Source organism: Cibotium barometz, chromosome 18 (assembly GCF_041138505.1).
Source record: "Cibotium barometz isolate CiBa-2024 chromosome 18, ASM4113850v1, whole genome shotgun sequence".
In the NCBI taxonomy this organism is placed as follows: Eukaryota; Viridiplantae; Streptophyta; class Polypodiopsida; order Cyatheales; family Cibotiaceae; genus Cibotium; species Cibotium barometz.
This window is the reverse complement of record NC_141063.1, coordinates 44,357,879-44,384,962: the sequence shown is the minus strand read 5'-3', so window position 1 is coordinate 44,384,962 and position 27,084 is coordinate 44,357,879. Positions and strand designations below refer to the sequence as shown.

Here is a 27,084-nt window from a genome sequence, read left to right as displayed (position 1 = left end):
GAGCCGGAAGAGACAAAGGAGGAAGGGCCATTCAGTAAGTTGCAGATCCCCTTCAAGCACCAACAGGCGGCCCGAGCGAGAGAAGGTGCCGGCGGTAGGCAGAGAAGGAAGGAAGGCTCAACTGATCGAGAAGGCGGTCGAAACCAACATGCAAGGCCGTTCGTCGTTCATGCACAAGGATGAAGACTAGCCAATCCCCAGCGCCCCTCCCACGCGGCCCACATGCCTCCACGTGCTTGGTGTGCGCCAAGTGGCTGGTCCTTCTTCGGATCCCCCTGACTCAGCGTATTTTTGTAATTTTTCCTTTTTCGAATCATGCATGTCCACGCGGCATTAAGGACACGTGGCCTTTGTAATTTTGCCCCTCTCTTTTCATAATTCATCAGCCCTTTTTTGAAAAAAAAAAGAAAAAAGAAAAAAAAAAGAAAACGTTGTTTTGGCCCGTCGATTTAATTAATTTATTTTCTTGCATGACGTGGCATTGTGTCGATCAAACTTCTTCCCAACAGCTCTCAAAATGCGGCTCAGTGCCAAAACCATAAGCATTGCCATTGTCACTGCCAACAGGATGGCAAGAGAGGATGTCTCAGCTCCCTTCCGTGTGGGGCAGAGGGTGATGATGAGCTCGAGCACAGACAAGCGCCTGCAGATGGGTACGGTCAAGTACGTGGGCCTTGTGGAGGGCCATCAGGGCCTGTGGATCGGAGTGGACTGGGACTCCGGCGAAGGCCGCCACGATGGTTCGCTAAGCGGCACGCGCTACTTCCACGCACAAGAAGAAACATCCGGCTCCTTCGTACGACCCCATCTCCTCAATCCCGGTCGTACTCTCCTTGATGCAATGGTCTCTAGATACAGAGGTGAAACCAAGGATGAAGATGCTGGTAAGCCCTCTGAGAGAGAGAGAGAGAGAGAGAGAGAGAGAGAGAGATTATATTTATGTATGTGCAAGGTGTGCCCACACATCGGTAGGCAAGGGCGTCACCACTCGTGCTAGAGCCCTTTGACGAGCTCCTGTTCTTTCTAACATCGTGACCTTCCTCCTTTTTATAGTGAATGCACCCTATTCAAGGTTACCTTATACATCACACTTCTAACTCACATTGTCAATCTCTCACATATAGTTTGGTTCGAACCACCACAAGCAACTGGCAATAGTCTTCCTTGTACATGTCAAATCATCATCAAGATTTTAGGTCACATCACATGTCCTGATGACTTCAGGTAGGTAGACATGGAGTCATTTCTTCTCTGATAGTTGCAATGCTAAGAGTCGCGTTGTGATGTTGACGTAATGTTCCTCCACAAACATGTGTTGCAACCCCATTGGGTGTTTTCAAGCCCATTTTCAGCAGGTTCAAACCAAGGCACTTTTCCCGTTTTTACCAGAAATGATGTATGGCACATTTTTTTGGGGATGTGGAACCAAAGAGAGAGAGAGTGCAGGTTATATGTCTTATGTATATTAAGTGAGATCTGGTAATGCATGGTACATAGCGCAACAGATGGAGGAATAGGATCATGCTTTACTCCATTGCTCAACATTTTGGGTGCTATTGTTGAGAGGGATTCGGTCATCTATGTAGAGGTATGATAATCCACAAACCATGAGGATTAACGGTATGTTGCTCTCTACTTGCATGTGGTGAGTGCTGAAAAAGCACAGTTGCAGGTCGGAATACACCATCCAAACACTCCTTCATACGTTCTTTGCAAGGACTGATTTATACGGATAGATGATACTAGTCTGTCAGACCGAGTCAGAGCTCATTTGGAGGCACAATCACAAGGGAATTTTCTTGAGACATCTCATAGACTTGTAGCCATCTCGATTTAGTCTTTATGTGCTTGTTAGTTCTAGAACTACATTTTGACAGCTTGGCATTGCAATTTCTTTCAATAACTTCACACCATTTGCAGACGTGGTTGGACAATGTGATGGAAAAGGAGTTTAAAGATCAAGAACATGACAACAATGTCCTTTGTTACATAGAGGATAAAGGGAGCAGCTACAAATGCAGCTTCTTACTGCGTTTCAAATAAGTGCTAATGGGTGTGCCGCTTCAACCGTGTGGAGAGATTGTGGAATTGGGCACCTAGAGAGATTGTCCGTCATGTTGGACATGCCATCTCCTGGACTCTTTTACTCCATTTTATGCCCCTTTTAATCCAGATTTTTATCTAATGTTTTTAGGGATTTTCCCATATTTCTTAGGCTATTTTAGGCATTTTTATTAGTTGTGGACATTTTTCCTCTAGTGCTACTGGCCGACTGCTCTACATGAGATGTATATAAGCATGGCCAATGTGCCTTCATAATTATTTCAATACAATTCAATACTTCATCGCACAAATGAGTGTTTTTTTGCTCCTACAGCAGCAGCACCTGCATTTTTTAAAACCCCATCCCTCCCTCTCCTCTCTCCTAATTTTGTATTCTGTCCCTACCCCGGACCAATGGTAGCAGCGTGCACTTGCTCTATTAGCCTCTCCCTCCCTTACTTCATCGCGCATCAGGTCGGGTCATGTGTTCACCCATGTGCCTTGATCTCCTGTAGGAGTACAGTTCTACATCTTTCTTTCACCTCACCTAGCGTCTAGGGAGGAGTGGGCAACCTTCGGGTAGCTACTTACAGCCTTTCCGTTGTAAATTCAAGAAGAGGATTCCATGGTTTCTACACTGACTGTCATCTCTTCATCCATTCCTTAATTGCCCAAGGAATTCATCTTAGATGGAACCAATTATCTTGATTGGGCACTATAGATGAAGACTCTCCTTCAGTATCATCGGCTATGGGGTATTGTTTCTAGTACTAATGCCTCTCCTGATGCTACTTCTCCTCAAGCTGAGATTGATGCTTGGGTTGACAAAGATGTTGTTGGAAATATTGTTCATCCCCTATGGACTCCTTGCATGCTTGTATTTGGCCCATTTGCACTGCATATTTTATCTGCTATTTTTGCACCATTTTTAGGTGCCCTTTTTTTAAAAGCAATTTTCAGCATTTTATGGATTTTTTTCTAGGCCGGTCTATAGGACCTAGCCAACCAACTCATGAGGACCTATATAAATAGGTCCCTCATTCCCACATCATTTTATCTCTGATTTCACCCCCGACTAGTACATACTAGCACTCACAGGCCTCCCTCGTGCTTTACCTTCATTCATATTCAGGTTCTTGAATCTACGGTCTACACATATATGCTGTTTTATTCTCTGTTTTCAGATTTACAGCAGTAGCACAGATTTCTCACATGGTATCAGAGCCTAGAATTGCTCTAGGACCTGCGTTTTCTTTCAAGAACTTGTTGTTTACAGATTTCAGCACATAAATACCTGTTGTTTACAGGTCCTAGAACTGCTCTAGGACCTGCGTTTTCTTTCAAGAACCTGTTGTTTACAGATTTCAGCACATAAATACCTGCATTTTTAGATTTGGGAGCTGCATTTTTAAAGCTGCGTTTTCGTCAATCAGGTTGTGTTTGTTTTTCATAGAGCTGTGTTTTCAGCACATGTGGTGCCATTAAACCTTGGAGATCCATTTCTTTTCTCCTCTTCTAGTTTTTTCCCACCCTCCCACCCTGCATTCCTTCTTCTTCCTCCTCATACTAATTGTATTTAGTTTTAATACTAATTGTGCTTAGTTTTAGCGGAGGTCTAGTTGTGTCTTGTTACATGCACTTTGCACTGTAGTGCATGGTGACAAGATGGCTCATCATCATCATCAGTGCAACATTGTACATTATTAGTGTCTTTTTAGGATGATAATTGTCGTACGCCATGACCCCATTGTAATCCTCAGTCCAGAATAAGTTGGGCACGAGCTACGTAGGTTATTCTCAGCCTTAGATAGTTAGTCAGTGAGTCCAAGTCCCTTAACCCACTTGAAGAAATGCATTCATGCATGTAGAGTCAGCAGAAGCCTTAGAGTTTACATCAGGACATGTGTGCATTTATGCATAGCATTCATTCCGTATGTATGTAGGCCATCTAGACCATTGCAGAAGCCTTCAGATATATCTAGCAGTCATCAGTATTTATCCAGTATTATTTTCATATTTTTTAGCATTTATTGGGCATTTTTTACATCATTTCTATATTTTTCTTGGACAAGTGCAGTCGGCCAGCCTTGTAGCCAGCCGACCAGCACCCCATGTCCATATAATTAGCTCAGCATATCATCCATTTATTCACTCATATCATAATCAACATTGAAGACCTCATTGCTTGGAGCCTTCAGCACAAGGAGCATAAAGCGATTGCAGAATTCAGCACCTCATACCTCAGCGTTTTCCTCATCAGCATCTAGGAGCATCAACGCTTGAGCAATTCAGCCTCTATGCAGTAAAACGCAGCATCTACAGCATTCAGCCTTCAGTACCCCTTGCATTTTCAGCACTCATACAGTTTTCAGCACCCTCATATGTATTGTTTTGTTATAGCCATTTGGTGAAGCTAAAACTCAGCATTCATACTCATTTTCAGCATTCATACATAGTCTAGAACAGTCCCAATCAGCTCCTTCTCTCAGCCTCAGATTTGCAGCCTTCCTACATCCATTGGGAAGAGTGCGTAGGCTCGAGATTGGATATCATTGGTGCTTCTATAGTTGTGTAGAGTTCAGCCCAACTCTTGGTCTTTCTAAATCTTGTGTTTGGCTTATGGTCAGTCCATTGTCGGTCTCTTCAAAGTAATAAAGCAAATACTATTCCGGTAACGGGGTAGGGGGCCCTTAAAGTGGATTGCTAAACTCGCGAAACTCAGCCTCAGATTTGCAGCCTTCCTACATCCATTGGGAAGAGTGCGTAGGCTCGAGATTGGATATCATTGGTGCTTCTATAGTTGTGTAGAGTTCAGCCCAACTCTTGGTCTTTCTAAATCTTGTGTTTGGCTTATGGTCAGTCCATTGTCGGTCTCTTCAAAGTAATAAAGCAAATACTATTCCGGTAACGGGGTAGGGGGCCCTTAAAGTGGATTGCTAAACTCGCGAAACTCAAGATACAGAAGACGATGTGAGCATTTGTGTGATAGGATCCTCAAATTACGAATACTTCTGCTGCATGTTACATTGGTATCAGATTCAGCTTGTCCACACACCGTATCCTAGAGTGAGGGCAGCCTTTGATGGTTAGATTGCGTTCTGGCACGACCACTGACTTCAACATTGTAACGCGCGGAAGCTTTGGGAGTCTTCTTTCAGCCCGAAACACTCCTGGCAACATGCTAATGCAAAAACGCAGATATAGATAGAGAGTAGAGAGAGAGAGATATGTTGGAAATTCAGTACCTTACTATAGTACAAAAAGGTACTTGTCTGCAGCCCTAGGCTGCCTTGAAGAAAAGGTGATAACACCCAAAATTCTGTCCCCCTATGAGACTCCTAATGACCCAATCCGTAGGGGATTGAATGGCCTATACAATGAGCATGCGTGCCTATTTATAGGCCTTGGAATCATTGTAGAACTGCCCGACTGCTGGTCGGCCAGTGTAGTCGTGGGCATAATCCATACAAAACCTGCGTTTGTGTCAGATCTGGACCAGCCGCTTCTGATCTGGTCCAGCCGTCTCTGAACTGGTCCAGCCGCCCACCTTTGCAAGCAGCCGATAGCTCAACCTTATCCTTCCATGCCCATGCTACAAGTCCACACTGGCCTCTACTGCACCAGATGCTCCAAACTCCTAGTTCTACTGATCTTTTACTGGCTGCTTCCTTCTGGATTAGCCCCGAGAAGGTACATGGCATTGATCATGCACATGACATCCCCCTCAGCTAAACTTGATGACGGGATTCCAACCTGCTCTTGGATGACTGTCATCATCCCAAATCCTTTCCCGAAGTCCCTCTGTCATCCATCCATCCCTGGCAACCCTTTTCTCTGAAAGCCCGGCCTGTTCTCCAAACCACTCTGTCTCAGACTAAGATCTATGCATCTGTTCCATCTAGTCCACAATCCTTTCTTGCCCTGGAGGATAATCCTCCCTTGGGACCGTTGCCCGAGAACCTATCTAGCTCACAGGACTGCCATCCCCTCTGGCTTTGTGGAACACCACCAACAAACCTCCTGGGAGCTCTTCCCGCTTCTGTGTTCCTTGCCTTGGGCTTCGTATCCGTGTACTTTCCTGTACCTTGGACCTGTACACCATCATATGGGACTGAATCAGTGTTGAGCTTTGCTGAGCCTGATGCTCTGATACCAATGTAACGCGCGGAAGCTCTAGGAGTCTTCTTTTAGCCCTAAACACTCATGGCAACATGCTGATGCAAAAACGCAGATATAGATAGAGTAGAGAGAGAGAGAGATATGCTGGAAATTCAGTATATTACTATAGTACAAAAAGGTACTTGTCTGCAGCCCTAGGCTGCCTTGAAGAAAAGGTGATAACACCCAAAATTCTGTCCCCCTATGGGACTCCTAATGACCCAATCCCTAGGGGATTGAATGGCCTATACAATGAGCATGCGTGCCTATTTATAGGCCTTGGAATCATTGTAGAACTGGCCGACTACTGTAATAGTCGTGGGCATAATCCATACAAAACCTGCGTTTGTGTCAGATCTGGACCAGCCGCTTCTGATCTGGTCTAGCTGCCTCTGAACTGGTCCAGCCGCCCACCTTTGCAAGCAGTCGACAGCTCAACCTTATCCTTCCATGCCCCTGCTACAAGTCCACACTGGCCTCTACTGCACCAGATGCTCCAAACTCCTAGTTCTACTTATCTTTTACTGGTTGCCCCCTTTTGGATTAGCCCTGAGAAGGTACATGGCATTGACAGGCACATGACAAACAACATGTCTACAGAGGAGAGTACCCATCAATCGAAAGACGTCTCACCCGAAGGAGACCTAGCTCTTCCGACTATAGTAGACACCATAGCTCTACTTAGAGCTCAAAACCAGCTTCTCATGGAGCGTCTCCAACTCTTGGGAGGCAACAGCAGCACGTCCTTCTCCGCCTCCAGCAACCCTCGACTACATCTCCCTCTTCTTTTTATATGGAACAACAATGAAGAGAAGACGAGGCTAGATGGAGAGAAGAAAAAGCAAAAGCTGAAGCAAGAAAGCAGCAAGAAAAAGCAGATAGACGGGACTATGAGGAAGCCCAATGCAGGATCGAAGAAGACAGGCGTCAAGCTGAACTCGCCGCTCAGGAGCACCAACGAGAGCTTGATCGATGTTGGGTTTTATGCTGTGTATGCACCCAGAGGAGTGCTAGTGATCATCAGTAGATTACTGGGGCACTTTTTACTTCAGTTAGTGGAGGTTTTTTCCCCCAGTTTAGCTTAGTTTCACTTATATTCAGTTTATAGGTGTTTTGGTCCACCCGGCACATTTTATGGCCGGACATGTGAACACATATCTTTAGGTCACTATTATGTGGCTATTGTACTTCACTTTTTCATCAAGCATAATACACTAAAGTCGTGTTCTCTCTTTGTTGGCCTCCACGCCTGTTTGCAGCTTCTCCAAACCCTAACCCTAACACCCCTTCTGCCTTCATTTGGTATCAGAGCATTGAAGGCTTGCCATTGCTGTACACAGTCGCTTTCATAAACTGCCCGTACATCTGTGCGCCGCCTGCAGTAATCGTACAGCTGCCGTACCTGTTCGCCGCCGTCAGCAGGAGTCGTGCATTCGGTACCTGCTCCGTACAGTCAGCGTCGACTGTACTTGTCAGCGCTGGTCGATTGTCGACTGTATTCAGTCGACTACTGCAGCACCGTACTGTACCTGGACGGGTTATACCTGGTCGCCTTGCTCTACACTGTGCAACTTCAGTACCTGTCAGGCGTCGCCTTCCTTCCGTACCAGTCAGCACACGTCAGCGCCGCCTTGTCAGTACCTGCACAGCAGCGCCGCCTCATCAGTACCTTCACAGTACCTGAAAAGTATTAGCCTGCAGTCGCCTTCAGTCCTGTAAAGTACAAGTCGACTGTACCTGCACAGTACAGTCAACAGTACGTGTTCTTTTTGGTGGACTGTACCTGCATATGTACCACAACCTGCTCAGTCAATCTGTGGTAAGCATTAAATATTCTGTTTTTGGGCAATACTATTTTCTCTGTGAAAAACTACAGGCACAACAGGCATATTTTCTAGCAAAGAACTATACAGGTTTTTTGCACAGTTTGGGTGCAGTAAATTTGGGCATTTTTGGGGCATTTTGGCATTGTGTACGCCATTTGCTGCTTTACTCAGTCATTGGTGCATTGAGCTGCACATTCAGAGGATTGAGAGTGCAGGCATATTTGGGTGAACTGTATTCAGTGGAGTACAGTTGTTTTCAGGGTTCTTGCTATTGGGTTTTTTGATACACAGGTACAACATTGTGCGTAGGCATAATGGCAAATCAACAGCAGAGTGATGTATTCACGTATTTGTCTAAGGAAGACAAATTGGACGGCACGAACTACTCCTTGTGGAGTTTTATGCTGAAAAATGTGCTTGTGGCAAAAGGTCTTTGGGATTTTGTTAGTGGTGATGAACCTCGTCCAGGTCCATTGGCTCCAGAGACTCCTCCCCAAGGGGGTGCTCGTGGATGAGGACAACGGGTACAGGCTCCAGGGCAGCCATTGCCTGTTCAAAGAACAAATGCTCAAAAGACATCTGATGCCAGGGATGCACAAGCTTTGTCACTCATTGCATTGTCAGTACAGAGGTCCATTATACCTCATATTCGTTCAGCTGGCTCTTCACAGAATGCATGGGTGACTTTGGAGCAGATGTATGCTGCTCGTAATGAGGCTAGGATCTCATTTTTGAAAAGAGAGCTGGAAAATCAGAAAATGAATGAAGGAGATGATATGTCTAGCCACTTAAACAAGCTGCAGGATTTGAGAGAGCAACTCATCAATGTGGATGAGATTATTCCTGAGACACAGCTTGTGTCCACCATCTTGCACTCTTTGCCAAGATCTTACTTGGCTTTTCATACCTCTTTGAACCTCAGCATGAGGAATGCTGTTGAACCCCTCAAGTATGAGGAACTTGTTGCTCTCTTACTACAAGAGGAGCAAATGAGGAAGAATATGAATATGAACACAAATGCTGAACAGGCATTTACTACAGGTCAAAAGGGGAAAGGAAAAACTCAGCCAAAGAGTTCAAATCAAAATTCAGGTGATGGTGGTTCTTCACAGGATACCAAGAAAGGTGATGGACAGCCCAAGAAGAAGGGCAAATGTCATTACTGTAAGAAGCCAGGTCACTACATCACTGAATGTAGGAAGAGGATTGCCAAAGAGAAGGCAAAGGAAGCTGGGATGTCTGTTAATGATGCTTCTAAAGCTCCTCCAGAGACTGCTTCTTTTGTTGAGGACAGGGATTACTGTTTTTATACATGCAGCTATGATGCCTCTTGGTCTTCACAGGCACTCAGTATGACAGAGCATGCATGTACTTGGTATTTTGATAGTGGCGCCTCAAAGCATATCACATCTCGCAGGGATTTGTTTAGTCATGTTGGCCCTGCCCCTGCCCCTGTTGGCAAACCTGTTCAGTGTGCCAACAATGCTTCATATCCAGTTCGTGGCATTGGGGAGATTCAGCTCACAGCCATTGATGGCTCCATTCTCCACCTTACAGATGCCTTATATGTACCAGGGATAAAGAAGAATTTGTTGTCCATTTCTTCTTTAGCACATTGTGGTATGCAAGTCCACTTTGATGATGATAAATGCATGGTCAGAGACAAAGCTAATGCCTTGACCTTGATGCTTACTGGTACATTATGTCATGGACTTTATCAGTTGGATGCATTTCAGCCAGTGGATCAGTCTGCTTATAATGCATTCACTCTTACTCGAGCTATGGTTGATGCGGAGTTATGGCATGCTCGCATGGGGCATGTAAATTTTGGTAGTCTTATGCTTATGCAGCGACATAACATGTTTACAGATCTACCTCTCATGGAGAAGCCTCCAGATCACATTTGTGAAGGATGTATTTTGGGAAAAATGCATAGGTTTTCCTTCCCACGTGATCAGGCTCTAAGAGCAACTGCAAAGTTGCAGCTTATACACAGTGATCTTTGTGGTCCCATGCAGACGAAGTCATTAGGTGGTTGCTTCTATTTTGCAACATTTATTGATGACTTCTCTCGTATATGCTGGGTCTATCCTTTGACACAGAAATCACAGGTATATGATGCATTTTTGGCCTTTGTAGCACTTGCTGAGACAGAGTCAGGATGCAAGGTCAAGACTCTCCGTTCTGACCGAGGGGGGGAATATATGTCACATATGCTGAATTCCTTTCTTGGGAGTAGAGGTATAAAACATCAGTATACTACTCCTTACACTCCACAGCAGAATGGGGTTGCAGAAAGGAAGAATCGGTCACTCATGGAGATGGCCAGATGTATGCTAAAGGCAAAAAGGCTACCACATATCTTTTGGGTGGAAGCTGTCATGTGTGCTTGTCATATTTTGAATCGATGTCCCACAAAGGCATTGGTATCCATTACTCCTTTTGAGGCTTGGCATGGCCGCAAGCCTTCTGTATCGCATTTTCGTATCTTTGGGTGTCTTGCATATGCACACATACCCAAAGAGTTGAGGAGGAAGTTGGATGATAAAGCCACGAAATGCATTTTTGTTGGGTATAGCCGTGAGAGCAAGGGCTACCGGTTATATGACCCACTATCCAGGAAGATATTCACTAGTCGGGATGTGATTTTTGATGAAAAATCAGAAATATCCATGGCTGGTTATGAGGCAAATCAGGCTGAAAATGATGTGTTTGAAGGTCTACTACCTATGGAGTTTCATTCCACAGTTTGTAACGCGCGGAAGCTCTGGGTAGTCTTCTTTCAGCCCTAAACACTCTTGAAAACCTTCTGATGCAGACAAGCACCATCTGATGCAAAAACGCAGGTAGAGAGAGAGTAGAGAGAGAGAGTGAGAAGTGCTGGAATTTCAGTATATACTATGGTACAAAAAGGTACATATCTGTACAGCCATGGGCTGCCTTCATAAAAAGGTAATAAACCCTAAAATCTGTCCCCTATGGGACCCCTAGTGACTCACACCCCTAGTGGGAGTGAATGAATAAGACATTGAGCACTTGGTGGCTTTTATAGGGTCTTGGACAAGGTGGGAGCTGGCCGACTGCTGGTCGGCCAGTATTAATGCATTAAATGCTCTATTAATTCAGCCGACTGGGTGTTCCTCCTTGATCTTGATGCGCATGCTGCCTACACCTTGCTGACGTCAGCCGACAGCTCTCTTCTGGCAGCCAGCACCCTCTGTCCTGCAGCCGACAGCCCCTCTGACCCATGCTTTGCTCCAAGTCCTGCTCCATGTCCATCTTCTACTGGTTCATAGTCTTTATCTGCTTGCCCCTTCTGGATTTAGTCTTGAGAAAGTCCATGGCATTGCTGATGCACATGACATCCCCCTCTGCTAAACTTGATGACGGGAATCCAACCTGCTCTTGGATGACTGTCATCATCCCAATCCTGTTCCGAAATCCCTCTGTCATCATCCATCCCTGGCAAACCTTTTTTCTCTGAAAATCCGATCTGTTCTCCAAACCACTCTGTCTCTGATGAAGATCTATGCATCTGGTCTTCCTCTAGTCCACAATCCATTCCTTGCCCTGACTCTGAACACCGTCTTGGTCTTCGTTCCTGGAACTGAGTCTGGCACTCTCACACCACCCTTGGAGGATCAACCTCCCTTGGGACCGTTCCCTTAGAACCTATCTGGCTCACGGAACTGCCATCCCCATCTGGCACTGTGGAACACCACCAACAAACCTCCTGGGAGTTCTTCCCGATCTGTGTTCTTGCCTTGGGCTTTGAATCCGTGTACTTTCCTGTACCTTGGACCTGTACACCATCATATGGGACTGATTCAGTGTTTAGCTTTGCTGAGCCTGATGCTCTGATACCAATGTAACGCGCGGAAGCTCTGGGTAGTCTTCTTTCAGCCCTAAACACTCTTGAAAACCTTCTGATGCAGACAAGCACCATCTGATGCAAAAACGCAGGTAGAGAGAGAGTAGAGAGAGAGAGAGTGAGAAGTGCTGGAATTTCAGTATATACTATGGTACAAAAAGGTACATATCTGTACAGCCATGGGCTGCCTTCATAAAAAGGTAATAAACCCTAAAATCTGTCCCCTATGGGACCCCTAGTGACTCACACCCCTAGTGGGAGTGAATGAATAAGACATTGAGCACTTGGTGGCTTTTATAGGGTCTTGGACAAGGTGGGAGCTGGCCGACTGCTGGTCGGCCAGTATTAATGCATTAAATGCTCTATTAATTCAGCCGACTGGGTGTTCCTCCTTGATCTTGATGCGCATGCTGCCTACACCTTGCTGACGTCAGCCGACAGCTCTCTTCTGGCAGCCAGCACCCTCTGTCCTGCAGCCGACAGCCCCTCTGACCCATGCCTTGCTCCAAGTCCTGCTCCATGTCCATCTTCTACTGGTTCATAGTCTTTATCTGCTTGCCCCTTCTGGATTTAGTCTTGAGAAAGTCCATGGCATTGCTGATGCACATGACACAGTTGGTGATCCAACTCATGAGGGTACAGGACAGCCAGCAAATGATGTAGGTGGTGCAGAAATTCAGCAGCAAAATGAGCCAGAAGCTGAACCAAATATGGGGCAGCAGGCACCACAGGTCAGACACATACCTAGATGGTATTTGAGGACATTACAGGACAGCCATTTAGAGGGTCCTCTTGCTGGTCGTACTCGTAGGGAGACACGGACCAATGAGCATGCACACATCATGGACCACAGGTCAGACACATACCTAGATGGTATTTGAGGACATTACAGGGCAGCAGGCACCACAGTATTTGAGGACATTACAGGACAGCAGGCACCACAGGTCAGACACATACCTAGATGGTATTTGAGGACATTACAGGACAGCCATTTAGAGGGTCCTCTTGCTGGTCGTACTCGTAGGGAGACACGGACCAATGAGCATGCACACATCATGGATTTGAATCTGGTTATGGCAGCCAGTTTACAGGATGATGATGAGCCTGATTCATTTGTGGATGCACGAGATAATGTGCATTGGAACAAAGCCATGCAGGATGAGCTTGATTCTATTAAAAGGAATCAAACATGGGATTTGGTTGATCTGCCCAAAGGCAAGAAAGCAATTGGTACTAAATGGGTCTATAAGTTGAAAAGACATGCAGATGGATCCATTGACAGGTACAAAGCCCGTCTAGTTGCAAAGGGCTATGCACAGAAGAAGGGCATTGATTATGAGGAGACATTTGCTCCTACATCCCGTATGTCGACACTTAGATGTGTCATTGCATTGGCTGCACATCGTGGTTGGGTTGTTCACCAGTTGGACATAAAGACTGCATTCCTACATGGGGACCTCGAGGAGGAAGTTTATGTATTTCAGCCCATGGGATTTGCAGAACATGGTCATGAGGGGAAAGTATGCAGGCTGAAAAAGGCCTTGTATGGTTTGAAACAAGCTCCACGAGCTTGGTATGCAAAAATAGATGCTTTCCTACTCACTCAGGGATTTGTGAACAGTCCATCAGAAGCCACTCTGTATGTAAAGAAAGAAGAGACAGATCTGCTGGTCATCAGTCTTTATGTGGATGATCTCTTGCTCATGGGATCAAATGATGACAAAATTGCAGCTTTTAAAGAGATACTGCAACAGACATTTGACATGTCTGACTTGGGGCTTGTACATTACTATTTGGGCATACAGTTTGTGCAGGATAACAAAGGCATTGGGTTGTTGCAATCACGGTATGTTGCTAAACTTCTGGAGAAGTTTAAATTTCAGGATTGCAAGCCTATTAGTACTCCTATGGAGCCTGGGATGAAACTGTCACTACAAGATGACAGTATTTCCTTTGATGCCACTACATATGCTCAGGCTGTTGGGTGCCTTATTTACTTGTGTAATACAAGGCTAGATATTCGATATGCAGTCTCTCAGTTGAGCAGATTCATGCACAGCCCGTGGTTGTCACATTGGCAAGCTGTGAAGCGTGTATTCCGTTATTTGCAGGGTACCTTGTCTCTTGGATTGCTTTATCCTGAGGGGGGTGACATGCAGTTATACGCTTACAGTGATTCAGATTGGGCTGGTGATTTTGATACCAGACATTCCACTAGTGGAAATTGTTTCTTTCTTGGCTCTTCATGTATTTCTTGGCTAAGCAAGAAACAGACCACAGTGGCCACTTCGTCTTGTGAGGCAGAGTACATAGCAGCCTACACTACTACTGTTGAGTGTGTTTGGCTGCGTCGTCTCATGACTGATATGGATATTTCAGTGGAGGAGCCTACACCTATCTATACTGATAGTCAGAGTGCCATTGCTGTGGCCAGGAATCCTGTGTTTCATGCTCGCACGAAACACATTGAGATTCACTATCATTTTGTTCGGGAGAGACTCCAGGCAAGAGATATCAGTCTGATCTACTGTCCTACAGATCAGAATGTGGCAGACATCTTCACCAAGGCATTACCACGTCTGAAATTTGAAGCATTCCGCAGTGCTTTGAATTTGTTTCCTTTTGGTGGATGATGTACAGTGATCACATATCACTCCAGGGGGGTTTGTTGGGTTTTATGTTGTGTATGCACCCAGAGGAGTGCTAGTGATCATCAGTAGATTATTGGGGCACTTTTTACTTCAGTTAGTGGAGGTTTTTTCTCCCAGTTTAGCTTAGTTTCACTTATATTCAGTTTATAGGTGTTTTGGTCCACCCGGCACATTTTATGGCCGGACATGTGAACACATATCTTTAGGTCACTATTATGTGGCTATTGTACTTCACTTTTTCATCAAGCATAATACACTAAAGTCGTGTTCTCTCTCTGTTGGCCTCCACGCCTGTTTGCAGCTTCTCCAAACCCTAACCCTAACACCCCTTCTGCCTTCATCGAGAACGTATGTTACTCGAGCACCAACGGGAAAAGGAGGCCATGCCTAGATACCAGCACCTCTCTTTAGTTTCCCTAGCCTCAAGTGCCACCAACCAGCAGCCTGCGACATCGACTACCGTCATTCAAAGTCAATTGAATTTTAGTAAGTATGATGGTAAGTGTGATCATTTAGCAGTTAATCAGTTTATTCATCAATTTACTGCTCATTTTCCATTAGCTAGGATCATAGATCCTTAGGACCGAGTCTACGTAGTGGCTTCCCACCTTACGGGTGAGGCAGTCACTTGGTGGCAGCATTGGTCTAGTCTTCATACAGACCAGACCACAGGTGTCACAACTTTTAGTTGGGATACGTTTGTTCATGACCTTAAGACCAGATTTCTCCCGCCCCAGTATATGATCGACCTGGTAGATGAGTTCTATGGACATAGACAGAACGGGTCTCCAGTGCTTCAGTTTTTCGGAAAGGTTATCACTTTAGCACGATAGTTAGGGCTATCTGAGCAAGCCAAGATGGATCAATTCATTCGTGGATTAGATCTTAACATCCGGTTCACAATTTGCAACTTTGAACCTAGTATATATGACCGGGCTTTGACTCTCGCTCAAAATGAAGAAATGAGAATGAACGGAGGAAAGTCTAAACAACCGCAATCTTGTACCAAACTCCAATTAGGGAAAGGTACTCTGTCTTTTAAAGACGCAAAGACAGACAACAGTCCTAGCTCTAGTTCAGGGGGTAAGGAACCCAAGCCTAAGAAAACCCCCGAGAAAAGACTAAAGCAGGCATCACTGGAGGCTATTTTCCTCCAGAGGAGCAAAGACAGTATCAGTCAAAAAACCGATGTTTTTTCTGTCATACCATTGGGCATGGTAAGAAAGATTGTCCAAAAAGGCAAGTAGAGCAAGTCTCCAAAGAGCCTTCCGCCACAGTTGCCGCAGGAATCCAGTGGTTTCGTTAGTATGAACCTATTCCCAATTGGGGCAAGACACCTTTATTATCTCTAAAGGTTTTCCTGAGCCTATCATGATTCGGGGGGATAGGAGCATTCTTGGCATTCCTATGATTTCTCATCTCTCCAGGCCTGACGAGCGATCCGCAAGGGAGCGGAAGGAGCATTGATTTATGCTCAAACAGCTTCTATCTCATTGATAACCATTGTCTCATCTTCTTCTTCAGTCCCTCGGTTGGTAGATCTCCTTTCTCATTCAGACATTTTTCTTAAGGATGATCTCCCACCCAGTTTCCCACCCTCTTGTCCTGTGGATCATCATATAGATTTGGTCCCTAGGGCAGAACCTCCTAGCAAGTTTCCCTCTTGTCTTTCCAAGACTTTCAAGGGCAAGCTAGAACAGCAGTCAGTTCTCAAACATTTGAAACCTGTTCCTTATGGACGCATTTTCACAGTCACCACGGACCACCAAGCACTTAAGTGGCTCCCGACAATGCCAAGTGCCCAGTGGAGTGATCAACTGTGACATGTGAGGGATTGATCGTAGTAATCACAACCTTAGGCTAACTAAACTTCACTTAATGATGCTTAAGAGATAGACAAATAGTGTCAATGCAATGCAATGCAGCTATATTAGATGAATGGGTTACAATGAGATCTAAATAGATCTATGATGCTGTCCTAGATGAAGATCCTTCTCGAGATAAGAGGGATATGGTGAATGCTGATGCTGAGGACCGTTCCCTGCTCCAATGTTGAGGTCCACCCTTCGATGCTGGCTTCCCTCTATGTAGGAGGTAGGAATGATGAACTATGTGCTGAATATGCTGGCTAAACTGCTGATCTGCTTCTCCTTTGCTCCATGGATGAGAAACGCTGAGGAGAGATGAGATCATGGACTGAATATGCTGCCTATGATGACTATATGCTGAGTGAACTGCTGTCCCGTTGACTTCCCTTGTCTCCTGGGAAGGAAATGCTGAAGAGAAGCTGAGATGATGGACTGAATCTGATGCTTGATGATGATGATGTGCTGGAAACTGCCTTAACGCTGAATATATGCTGATGCTGGAGACTCCCTACGCTCCCAAGGTGGAAACGCTGAAGGGAAAGGTGCCTAACTGCTGAAGAATAATGCGCTTCTATATATATGGTGAGATGCTGCTGGTCGGCCAGCCTTGCTGCTGTCGGTTCAACATTCATACAATTTTCAACACCCTCATATGCATCGTTTTGCTACAACCATTTTGTAAAGCTTTTATAGCTGTATTAACATGATTAAGACTTAATTAATGACTTATTTTAAGTGGGAGGGAATGTCACGATTGTGACTAACTCTCTTAATCTCTCCTTAATTACTCCTTAATCCCTTATTAACTGAAAGGACACCTCTGAAGGGTCACACCCTTACACATGGATCACTATCAAAGGACATGTCTATTCATTAAAAGACACACCCCTAACTCCAAAGGACATAACTGTTCATTCAAGAGCCACACCCCTTCCAAGGGACGTGCCTCTTCACTTGTACCCTTTCGGCCTCTATTTAAGAAAGGCCTTTGTCTCAATGCAAACAACTCAGTCTTTCCTGCAGTATTTGTCTTATGTACTCCGGCTAAGAAGAGATGGTTGTCTTTGAAAGAATTACCGAAGAAGTTCTGGATATTCCTGTAAGTCTTCATCACTTTGCCAAGTAGAGTCGGAATCATCAAGATCTCTCCATTTAACCAAAAATTTTGTAGTGAGTTTATGTCGTGTTTCTTTCTGTCTGACACCAAGAATTGTCTCTGGAATTAAGAGTATGTGTTCATCTTCGATTTTTGGAACATAATCCAAAATATCTAAAACTGGAAAATCATCGTCCACAAACTTCTTGAGCCAAGAAATATGAAAAGTTGAATGAATTCTATCCCAAGAAGGTGGTAGCTCCAACTTATAACTGAGAGATGAGTTCTTTTTAATAATACGAAAGGGTCCATAATATCTTGGGCGAAGCTTTGGGAAGACTGATTTCACTGTCTTGTATCGATGAGGGGCAATATATAATAATACCAAGTCTCCTTCTTGAAATTCAATGTGACGACGACGTTTATTAGCTGTTCGTTGATATTGCTCTTGGACGCTGACCATCTTATCCTTAATCTATTATAGAATATCTTGCATTTCTTGAATGAGGTGGTCTGCTAAAGCCACTTTATGTTGAAGAAAAAAGTTGGCAGGAATAAGGGGAGTATGGCCATAAGCTGCTTGAAAAGGTGTCATTTCAAACCATTAAAAGTGCTGAGGAACAACCACTCTTACGGACCCACTGTTTCACTTGAAGAGCTGAAAGGGTTGGTGTAGAAGGTTGGTCTCTGATTTCTTCGAGTGCCACAAGCATGTCATTTTGAGCAAATTGTATAGAATGGTTCCGGAAACTGATCAAGGGATCATATTGATACAACCATTCTTGACCAAGGATCATATCATAATGTGCCAAATTCATGACTTGGAAATCCAATTTATCACAATAGTGCTGAATTCGAAAGGAGAGGTGTTTGGCAACGGTGTTACATAAGGATGTGGAACCATCGGCAAGCTCTACTTCATAAACAACAGTATTTGGAGAAGTCCGAACCTTCAATCTCTGAGTCAAGGTGGTTCCCACAAAGTTATGAGAACACCCACTGTCAATGAGCACCTGAATAGGGTGACTGGAAATAGAGCCTTGAAGAACCAAAACCTGAGTAGACCGTTGGGGCAACGGTGAAGAGGCAGCTTGTGCTGTAGTAGTAGCGGTAATCACTGAAGCATGTGCAATAGCATGGTGATTAGCTACACGCTTTCCTTTGTCAGCAACTAGGGGTTTCTCCTCAGAAGTGGAGGGTTTAGCATTAGAATTGTGTCGATGGGTTGGTCTTTTGGGGCACTCAAACCAACGATGAGGTTCATTACAAATTGTGCACAATCCCGTCTTTTGTTGATCCCGTCCAGAAGGAACAGTAGAAGGACGAGGATTGCGAGATTGGTCACGTCTTTGGTCCCGTCCACGATCCGAACTGCGTGGTTGGAAGGATTGAGAACGTCGGAACCGAAAAGAGGACGATCCTTATGATCGGCGAGGGTGTTGAGAATTATTCCATTGGGGATTAGGCCGGGAGGTAGAAGTGCCAGATGACTCTCTGCGACTATCTCAGCTCATACGAGATTCATTGGCTTTCTGAAAGTCATTAGCTAGACCGGAAGAGGCCGAATTTCGAGAATTAATGTCTGCAACGTGCTCGGCGTATCTTATGGCATTGGCAAGATCGACAGGGATATATTTCTGAACATCGGCACGCAGTGTGGGGTTAAGCCCTTCAACGAAGGCATGAAGTTTGTCCGCTGGGGACAAAGAGTCAATCTCTAGTATCAAGTTGGTGAACTGGGAGATATAAGAGGCCAAGGAACCAGTTTGGTCCAAATGGCGTAAGCGAGTACGGGCTTGGAAATCCGCATTGGCAGGTATGAACTGCTTATGGAGGACCCGCTCGAATTTTTCCCATGTTGTAACCGTTTTCCCGGCATGCTGTCGTCGTTGCCACCACAATAAAGCAGTCTTTGAGGAGGGATACCGCAAAAATCACCTTTTTGGAATCAAAAAGGGTCATGGTTTCAAAGTATAACCGCAGTTTGTAGAGCCATTGGTCTAAGATGCGCTTATTGTGCTGACCACCATAAGAGTCAGGGGGTTTAATTTCCAATTTCTTTGTTTTACTGGCTTGTAAAAGACGATAAAGAGTTTTAAGGTCGTCGTTTTCTACCTCGGAAGGAATGACGTCTGCGTTTGCTGGTACTGTTGCTGAAACATCTGCTGCTGGTACGGAATTCGTGTAGGAGTGGTGATCCATGTGGAGCTGCTGGATATGAGAAGCCAAGGATGCCATAGACTACTGGAGTTGCTGTTGGAACTGCTGTTGAGCTGGCTGCCATTCCGGAGGGGCTGGTATGTCAACAGGTTCTGCCATGAGAGAAGATGTTGATGTAGAGGCTTCAGGGTGATGAGGCTCTGGGGGTTTTTGCTGTTGATGACGCCGCTGGGCTCTAGTACGAACCATCGGCTGGAGGGTGCGGCATCTGGAAATCCCAAGAGGAGAGGCTACGTACCGTCCAGTATAGTAAGGGCGATCCTCTGGGGCTGGGCTCGCACGAGAGTTTGCTACTGGAGAACAAGGTTACTGCCGTACGTACGTACGGATCGGATCTGTACAGTACGGTACAGCCGTACGGTACGGTACTGTTTGGATCCGTACAGAATCATTAAAAAAAATAAAAAATGTGTGGCGTGTGGCTCTCTTCAGAAGACTCATCATCTTCATCTGATGATGAGATTTGAGACTCTTGCATCTAGACTCTAGAGCATAGTCACAGGGGACGGAGGGGACGGAGGCTTGGAACGCCGCGACAGCGAATCGGGACGGCGCAGGGACGGGGACGGACGGGGACGGATGGACGTCCCCCACGGGACGTTTCTCACAGGGGACGGCGACAGGGACGGCGCTGGGACGGGGACGGTGCTGTGCGGGGACGGCAGAGAGCCGTTGCTCCTGCCGTTTTTGGTCGTTGCGCCTGCCTGGTTTCTAGCCGTTTATGGCTGTTGAGCCTTGGCTCTTCTGGAGACAGCAGTAAGAGAGACAGTACGAGAGACAATTTTGAGTTCGTTTCAAGCTTCGGGGGCGCTGCCCCCGAACTCCCCCTTGGACCCCCCCCCGGCGGCAGAAATTTAGAGAGAGTATTTTTTGAGTGCCGTTCCCTCCCCCGTCCCCGTTCCCTACTTACGGCCGTCCCCCGTCCCGTCCCCGTCCCCGTCCCCCGTCACCGTCCCCCGTCCCTTGTGACTATGCTCTAGAGTCTAGACAACTGTAGTGTTTCATTATTTTGCTTTTTGCACTTGTGGACCAGGACATGTACTGTAGACATGATATTTGTACTCTCTTTTATCATCTATGACTTTCATGGTTCTTGCTTATATCACTATGACTGTTGACATGAGGTATTGTGTAATGGGCTTGGTAACTGATAATTGATTTAAACTTTAAGTAATGAGGTTCGGTCTTTATTTTAAGTATTTTGGTTGCTATATCTACAAAATATTCAGGTTTCTAGGACTGCTTACAAATGGTACGTACTGTTTACGTACCTTAAAATTTGTTCCGTACAGAAGTACGTTCCGTACGTACTGATAGCGTGCCGTACACTATGTACCTTTCCACCTTGCTGGAGAAGAAGGTATAGGGATAGGGGCAGCTACTGGTGTCAAGGGTGTATACTCTGGTGTAGAGGGATGCACTGTGAATGAAGATGGATTAACGTCCTCAGAATAGGTGCAATATTCGTGAAAAATGATGCTACACTCGGGGAGGATAGCGCCGAGATAAGGATGACACCTGAGTATAAAACAATAATGATCCAGATCCTGTGCAGAAGTACGAACACGGATCACCCACACGTCCAATTCTTGGAGGTGAGAAGTCGGTGTGGCTATTTGAATGCGGTAATGAATGGGCTGGAAAAAGGGGGGCACACTCACTGGAACAGGGGCTGAGACTGGTGGAGAAACACGGGTAGGAGAGGGCACTACGGACTGAGAGGGTGTATCCTGTAAATAACTGAAATCATAGGTTTCCTTCGCCATAAGCCGTCGGAGAAGAGGGTAATGTGTATCCACGTGATCTGAGAGGTGCTTTTGAACCCGTAAAAAGGGATATTGGCCCCGGAGGAGTGGAGAGCCCGCAAAAGAATGAAATGGCAGGTTTTTGATATGTTAATACTCCACATTATGTGAGATGTTTATACCCAAGAAAATGGAAAAATCACACCTGAAGGAGGTTGCCATAATAAATAGTGTTGTTGGAGAAGAAGCACCAAGGATAGTAGCCGTCAATTCAACAGAAAGCACCAACTACAAGTGGCTGGTCCAATCACAGGCATAGAAAGCAGGATGTCCAATCACAGGCATAGAAAGCAGGATGCCAACAATGAGGAGAGGTACGGGTGCTGAATTCGTGGAGTAGACGGACGGCTGCAAGCTGGCGCGAAGAAAACCGTATGTAGGAAGGCAGCAGGTGCAGGCCAAAACTGCGCAAGAAAGGTGGCGCCGTTTCGTAGGGGCCCGTAAGGTAAGTTTGTGGTTTTTTTTTAAATGTGTTTGTACACGTGGCATTAAAGCCTTAAGAGTCATGACCTTTGGTTGAGGTTATGAGGGGTGTTCGTTAAAATTTTTTTTTAATAAAAAAAAAATTAACGAATCATCATGCGCTCTCTCCCCGCCGGCAGCCCATTGGGAAGCTTCCACAAAGGGGTGCGACTGCTCTTGGGAGGGGTGCCGGTTCATGAAGGGGTGCGCTTGAAGAGGTAAGCCTCGTGATTGAAGGCTTTTTTTTTTTGTGTGTCTCCTTTATGCAAGAGTGTCCTGCATATGGCTGGCCCGAACTTAATCAGCAAAAATTGGGACTTGGGGGCTGAATTTGATGGGGCATTCTCTCTTGCTCTTCCATTCAACACTTTCTACACCCAATTTTAAGGTTTGGGCGGGCTAATGTTGAGAGATTAAGGAGTAATTAAGGGGAGAGATTAAGAGAGTTAGTCACAATCGTGACACATTTGGTAAAGGTAAAACTCAGCATTCATACTCATTTTCAGCATTCATACATAGTCTAGAAGAGTCCCAATCAGCCCCTTCTCTCAGCCTCAGATTTGCAGCCTTCCTACATCCATTGGGAAGAGTGCATAGGCTCAAGATTGGACATCATTGGTGCTTCTATAGCCGTGTACAGTTCAGTCCGACTCTTGGTCTTCCTAGATCTTGCGTTTGGCTTATCGTTAGTCCACCGTCAGTCTCTTCAAAGTAATAAAGCAAATACTATTCCGGTAACGGGATAGGGGGACCTTCAGTGGGTAATTCAGGACCCCATATGGTGTACAGTTTCTATCTCTCTCTCTCTCTCTCAAATCTCTTAAAGTTTGAAGTCTTAAAGTGGATTGCTAAACTCGCGAAACTCAGGATACAGAAGACAGTGTGAGCGTTTGTGTGACAGGATCCTCAAATTATGAATACTTCCGCAACATGTTACATGTCTAGCCCTAGTTGAAGAGGAGGATTCTGCGTTTGGAGGATATGGCTTCAGGAGATCAATATTCTAACTTCTTTGGACTTCTTTTCTCTTTCTTGGGAAGTGAATCAGAGGAGTACACCAGATCATATGTGTACCTAGGAGTCACATTCAGCGGACCACAGTTCTCTATGAGCCAGGCAGCAGAGCCTAGATTGGCACGTGGATATGCAGCCCTAGGGGCACTAGAGAGACAATGTGCCTACATTAAGTTTCAGGAGCCACGCACCAAACTCTGGTTGTTTGATACATTGGTCACACCTACACTCTTATATGGCTCCCCCATATGGGGACCCAGCCTCTACCACACGAGGAGGGAGCAGCTTGTCGACCAGGTTGGACCAAAGAGAGATTTCTATGATGGATGGCAGGTACTAGAGAAACCACTGGTGACTATGATCGCACGCATGATTCGGAGCAAACCATCGGTACCTCATGAGATTGTCAGAGGAGAGATAGGAGCCGCACCAGTGGTTACCGAAGCCCTGTTCCACCCAGTGACATTTTTGCAGAGGATATGGGAGCTCCCCATACAAAGATACCCACACCTAGCACTTATCTCTTCCAGGCAGTTAGCAGCAGACGGCGATACACGATGTTGGCATTATGTATGGTCAAGCTTTTGTATCAGGCTTGACATGAGAGTTTTAGGTGTTGGCATCATTGTGTTCTTTTGTATCACATGATTGCAGTTTAGAGCCAAACCATCATACTAAAGGTCTCTCTCTTAGATGACACTCCTTCACTCCAAAGGGGGTTTGTTGGATATTTCGGAGTCTAGTAAGTGTCCAGTGGTGTGTGAACACTTTAGGCATGAACACCCTCTTATTAAAAAAACATAAGATAGGGCTTTGGTGCCTATATAAAGCATTGCACATGGCGGAAGTTTTATCATAATACAATCATTGTTGTGCTGTGCAACAACTCTTTCTTTTATGTCTGTGTTATCACATCTCTCTCTCTCTCTCTTTCTCTTCCACCCATCCATCTCTATGCAGCAAGTCACCATGGCTTGATTTCTCCATCTCTCCTTCCACTCATGTTCTATAATGGCTGAAACCATGTTCACCTACATACCAGGCCTACCAGCAGAAGTTGCCAGGTTCCGGCTTGATTGAAGTGCACGAGGGCAAGGTTGGTAAAGATTGGTTAGTTTGTAGGCATAGCTTGTAACTCTCATTTTCATATCAAGTAAAGCAAATACTTTGCAAGGAAGGCCCGTGTTATATATCATGTGAACATTTTCATGCATGGTTCATGAATCTCCATTGTTGAAGCAATTCAGATTCCATGTACATTGTTTTATTACTTAAGTAAACCGATTCTGCCAGTTTCTCTACACTGCCACACCTGCTAGAAGGAAGTCAATTTAAGGGCTTAAAACAATGGCAAGGTGTAGAAGAGAGAACATTGAAGAAAACTAAGCATTCATAGTATGTAGGTTTTACTTTTCACAACAGTTACTGCTGCATGCAAGATGGGGCAATTGTAAAGTGGAGTCAGAGAAGGTGAATGATTGCTTACAGTCTCATAAATTGAAGGTTAAACACTGAGGATGCATGAAAAGGTGGCTTCAAAGCAAAGTTTCTCAGTATGTAGTGTGGGACACAAGTATAAAGTTTTAAGGATCTTTTTGACTGGGTTTCTTTAGATCATGTAGAAATTTTAACTACCTCATATATGGTATAGATGGCATGTATCTGCTATCAGTACGCCAGAAGCGTGTATCAGTGGAGCTTGTTGGCAAGGAAAAGATTGAAAAGAAGCAGAAGCATTTGGAAGATCTTATTAGTGCTTCACTTGTTTATGAAGGTGTTTCTTCAGCTGGAGAACTCCAAAATGTTTTGCCAAGTAAGTTTCTAGCTTTCTATCTTGTAGGTTTTTGTCAGAACTCTCTTGTATTTGTCAAATAGTCGAGCTGAGGTGCTTGCTCCTCATTGGGTTATGGTTTTGCAGATCTCAAGGAGCTTGATCTTACTGGTAACTTGTTATCTGACTGGCATGTAAGTACTCGAAAGTAGATGCATTTCTAGCCTTTGTTCCTATCATCTGGCTTTAAATTTAAGGTGAGATATGTCTGATAAGCCATGTAACATGTATTTTTTCTGGTGTTCAGGCAGTCAGTCTCATATGTGGTGAGCTTTCTGCTCTGAGAGTTTTGGACCTTAGCAGGAACAGGTTACAGCTCAGAGGTGATCCTTTACCAGCACTTGCTCATCTCCAAACTCTTGTATTGAATTATTGTCAGATAAGCTGGGGGCAGGTAATTACGTTCTTGTTATTTTATGAAAATTATTCTTTACCCCTTGTGTTCTATGTGAATCTAGGTCAACACAACAGCATGTGCGGCACACAAACATGATGACTGATGGGGTTTGCAGGTGGAGGTGCTCAAGCATTCCCTACCTGTGTTGGAAGAGCTTCACCTTTGTGGAAACAAGATTAGAGTGCTTGAGGTAATCTTGCATACATGTTGTATGCAAGTTTTCAAACCAAATATAAATGCCTTTTTCTTTAATTTGCTCAGAGAAAGAAAGAAGTCAAACCATATCTAGTACTGGCAATCTAGCATGTGCTTGAGGCTTAGCTTGGAATTAGAGGACCCTCTACAAGCTTTTGTGCATCGTACTTTAACACGCCCTTCTTATAGGATTAGGTGGCTGTATTAACGAGGAAGGCTTAAACCTCAGGAATGTAATATTCATCACCATGATGAATTTCCTCCTTCAATGCTGAAGTTGTCTTGCAACGTGAGAAGTTATCAGCGCAAGAACATGTCCTTCAAAAGATGTGGTGACAATTTTTGCTGGGTTCGATGGACAATACTGCAAAAGCACCTCGTGTGGCTCCACTTTATCCTGTTAAGTTCTCAACGCAAGTGCATATCCATTGACAGCAAGTTGTTGATGATGTTTACTGGGTTCTATTGAAGACAATATTGCGTAAGGACCTCCTGTCAGTTCACTTTCCTTCCAACAAAGTGGTATCTGACATTAATGTGCTTGTTCCTCTTATGAGTAGGGGAATTTTTACCTTTCTGATCTTATGCTTGCCACCACACAAATTTATAAGCAGGTGAAATGCCGTGTGTGTAGGTGAGATGGCATAGAAATAGAATTATCCTCCTCCTTTTGTAGGTCGATGATGATGTACTCTTGGCACACTCTGTAAAAGATGCCCAAAAGCTAATGACTATCTAGTGCACTGGCTGGTGGTCAGTGTGTAAAAGACCAAAATCATACATGTCAAAACCCCTAAGGACCTCTCCCCCTTGTGCTCTACGAAGTCAGTCCATGGGAATGGTACACACCAGCAAATGTGCATTTCCTTGGATTGAAGCGGGTACATGACAAGCTTGTTCGCCCTTTATTCTGAATTCTGCCCTTTCGAATGAGCATTTGAGAATGTCTGTAATGAGGTGGAGGAGATCACAAATTGGGCTCTCAGGAAATACCTTTTTGACATCCTAGTCATGCCTATTCTACTCTATGGTGCTGATTGGGGGGTAGCTTTTTTGCCACCACATGGAAGGACATTGACAGGGTTCAAAAGAAGTTTCTCATAAACTTCTTGAAGGTTAGACAACAGAACTGTAGGGTTTCAGCCCTGCTATAGTGGTTGGAAGATGAACATGGCTATGGCTGTTGCACACAGTAGAGAAAGGGAGAGAGAGAAGACGAGTTCAATACTAGAGAGAGTACGTAGTTGTCAGGTACGAAATGAAGGTATGAAAAAACGATACCGGTACGGAACTTCTAGTTTTCAAAAATAAAGTTCGAATGAGGTACAGTCCACTTTAAAAAACACTTGAAAAAAAGATATTTGTACACATTTAGAGATACAAAGTCTAGAGAAGTTGTAACTTGTCATAAACTAGAAAAAAGTTAAAACATTAGACTCAAGAGTGATGAATAGTGAACATATGCGTGCGGTATGCCATAAATAAGAGCCGTGGCCCACGCCCTGCAATAGGAAATACAAAAAAGTGTGTAGTGACTAGTCACAACACTAAGTACAAAAATGTCTAGAGTCTAGAGTCTAGACTCTAGTCCTCGTCCTCGGAGAAGTCATTAGGGGAAGGAATGCCCTCGCTAGAGGTGCTCCCATC

At 44.9% G+C, this 27,084-nt stretch overlaps 1 protein-coding gene across 2 annotated transcripts in view; it reads left to right on the top strand.

The window, feature by feature from the left end:
• Positions 1-482: 482 nt before the first annotated feature.
• The window catches only part of PFI (tubulin folding cofactor E / Pfifferling (PFI)), a 38,176-nt gene continuing 11,574 nt past the window's right edge, over positions 483-27,084 (top strand). For both annotated transcript variants that reach the window (XM_086812653.1, XM_086812652.1), the window contains exons 1-5: positions 483-884; positions 24,666-24,827; positions 24,933-24,979; positions 25,093-25,239; positions 25,358-25,432. In XM_086812653.1, coding sequence (XP_086668779.1) covers positions 518-884; positions 24,666-24,827; positions 24,933-24,979; positions 25,093-25,239; positions 25,358-25,432 — 798 coding nt within the window. In that variant the 5' untranslated portion in view covers positions 483-517. The remainder of the gene's footprint in view (positions 885-24,665; positions 24,828-24,932; positions 24,980-25,092; positions 25,240-25,357; positions 25,433-27,084) is intronic.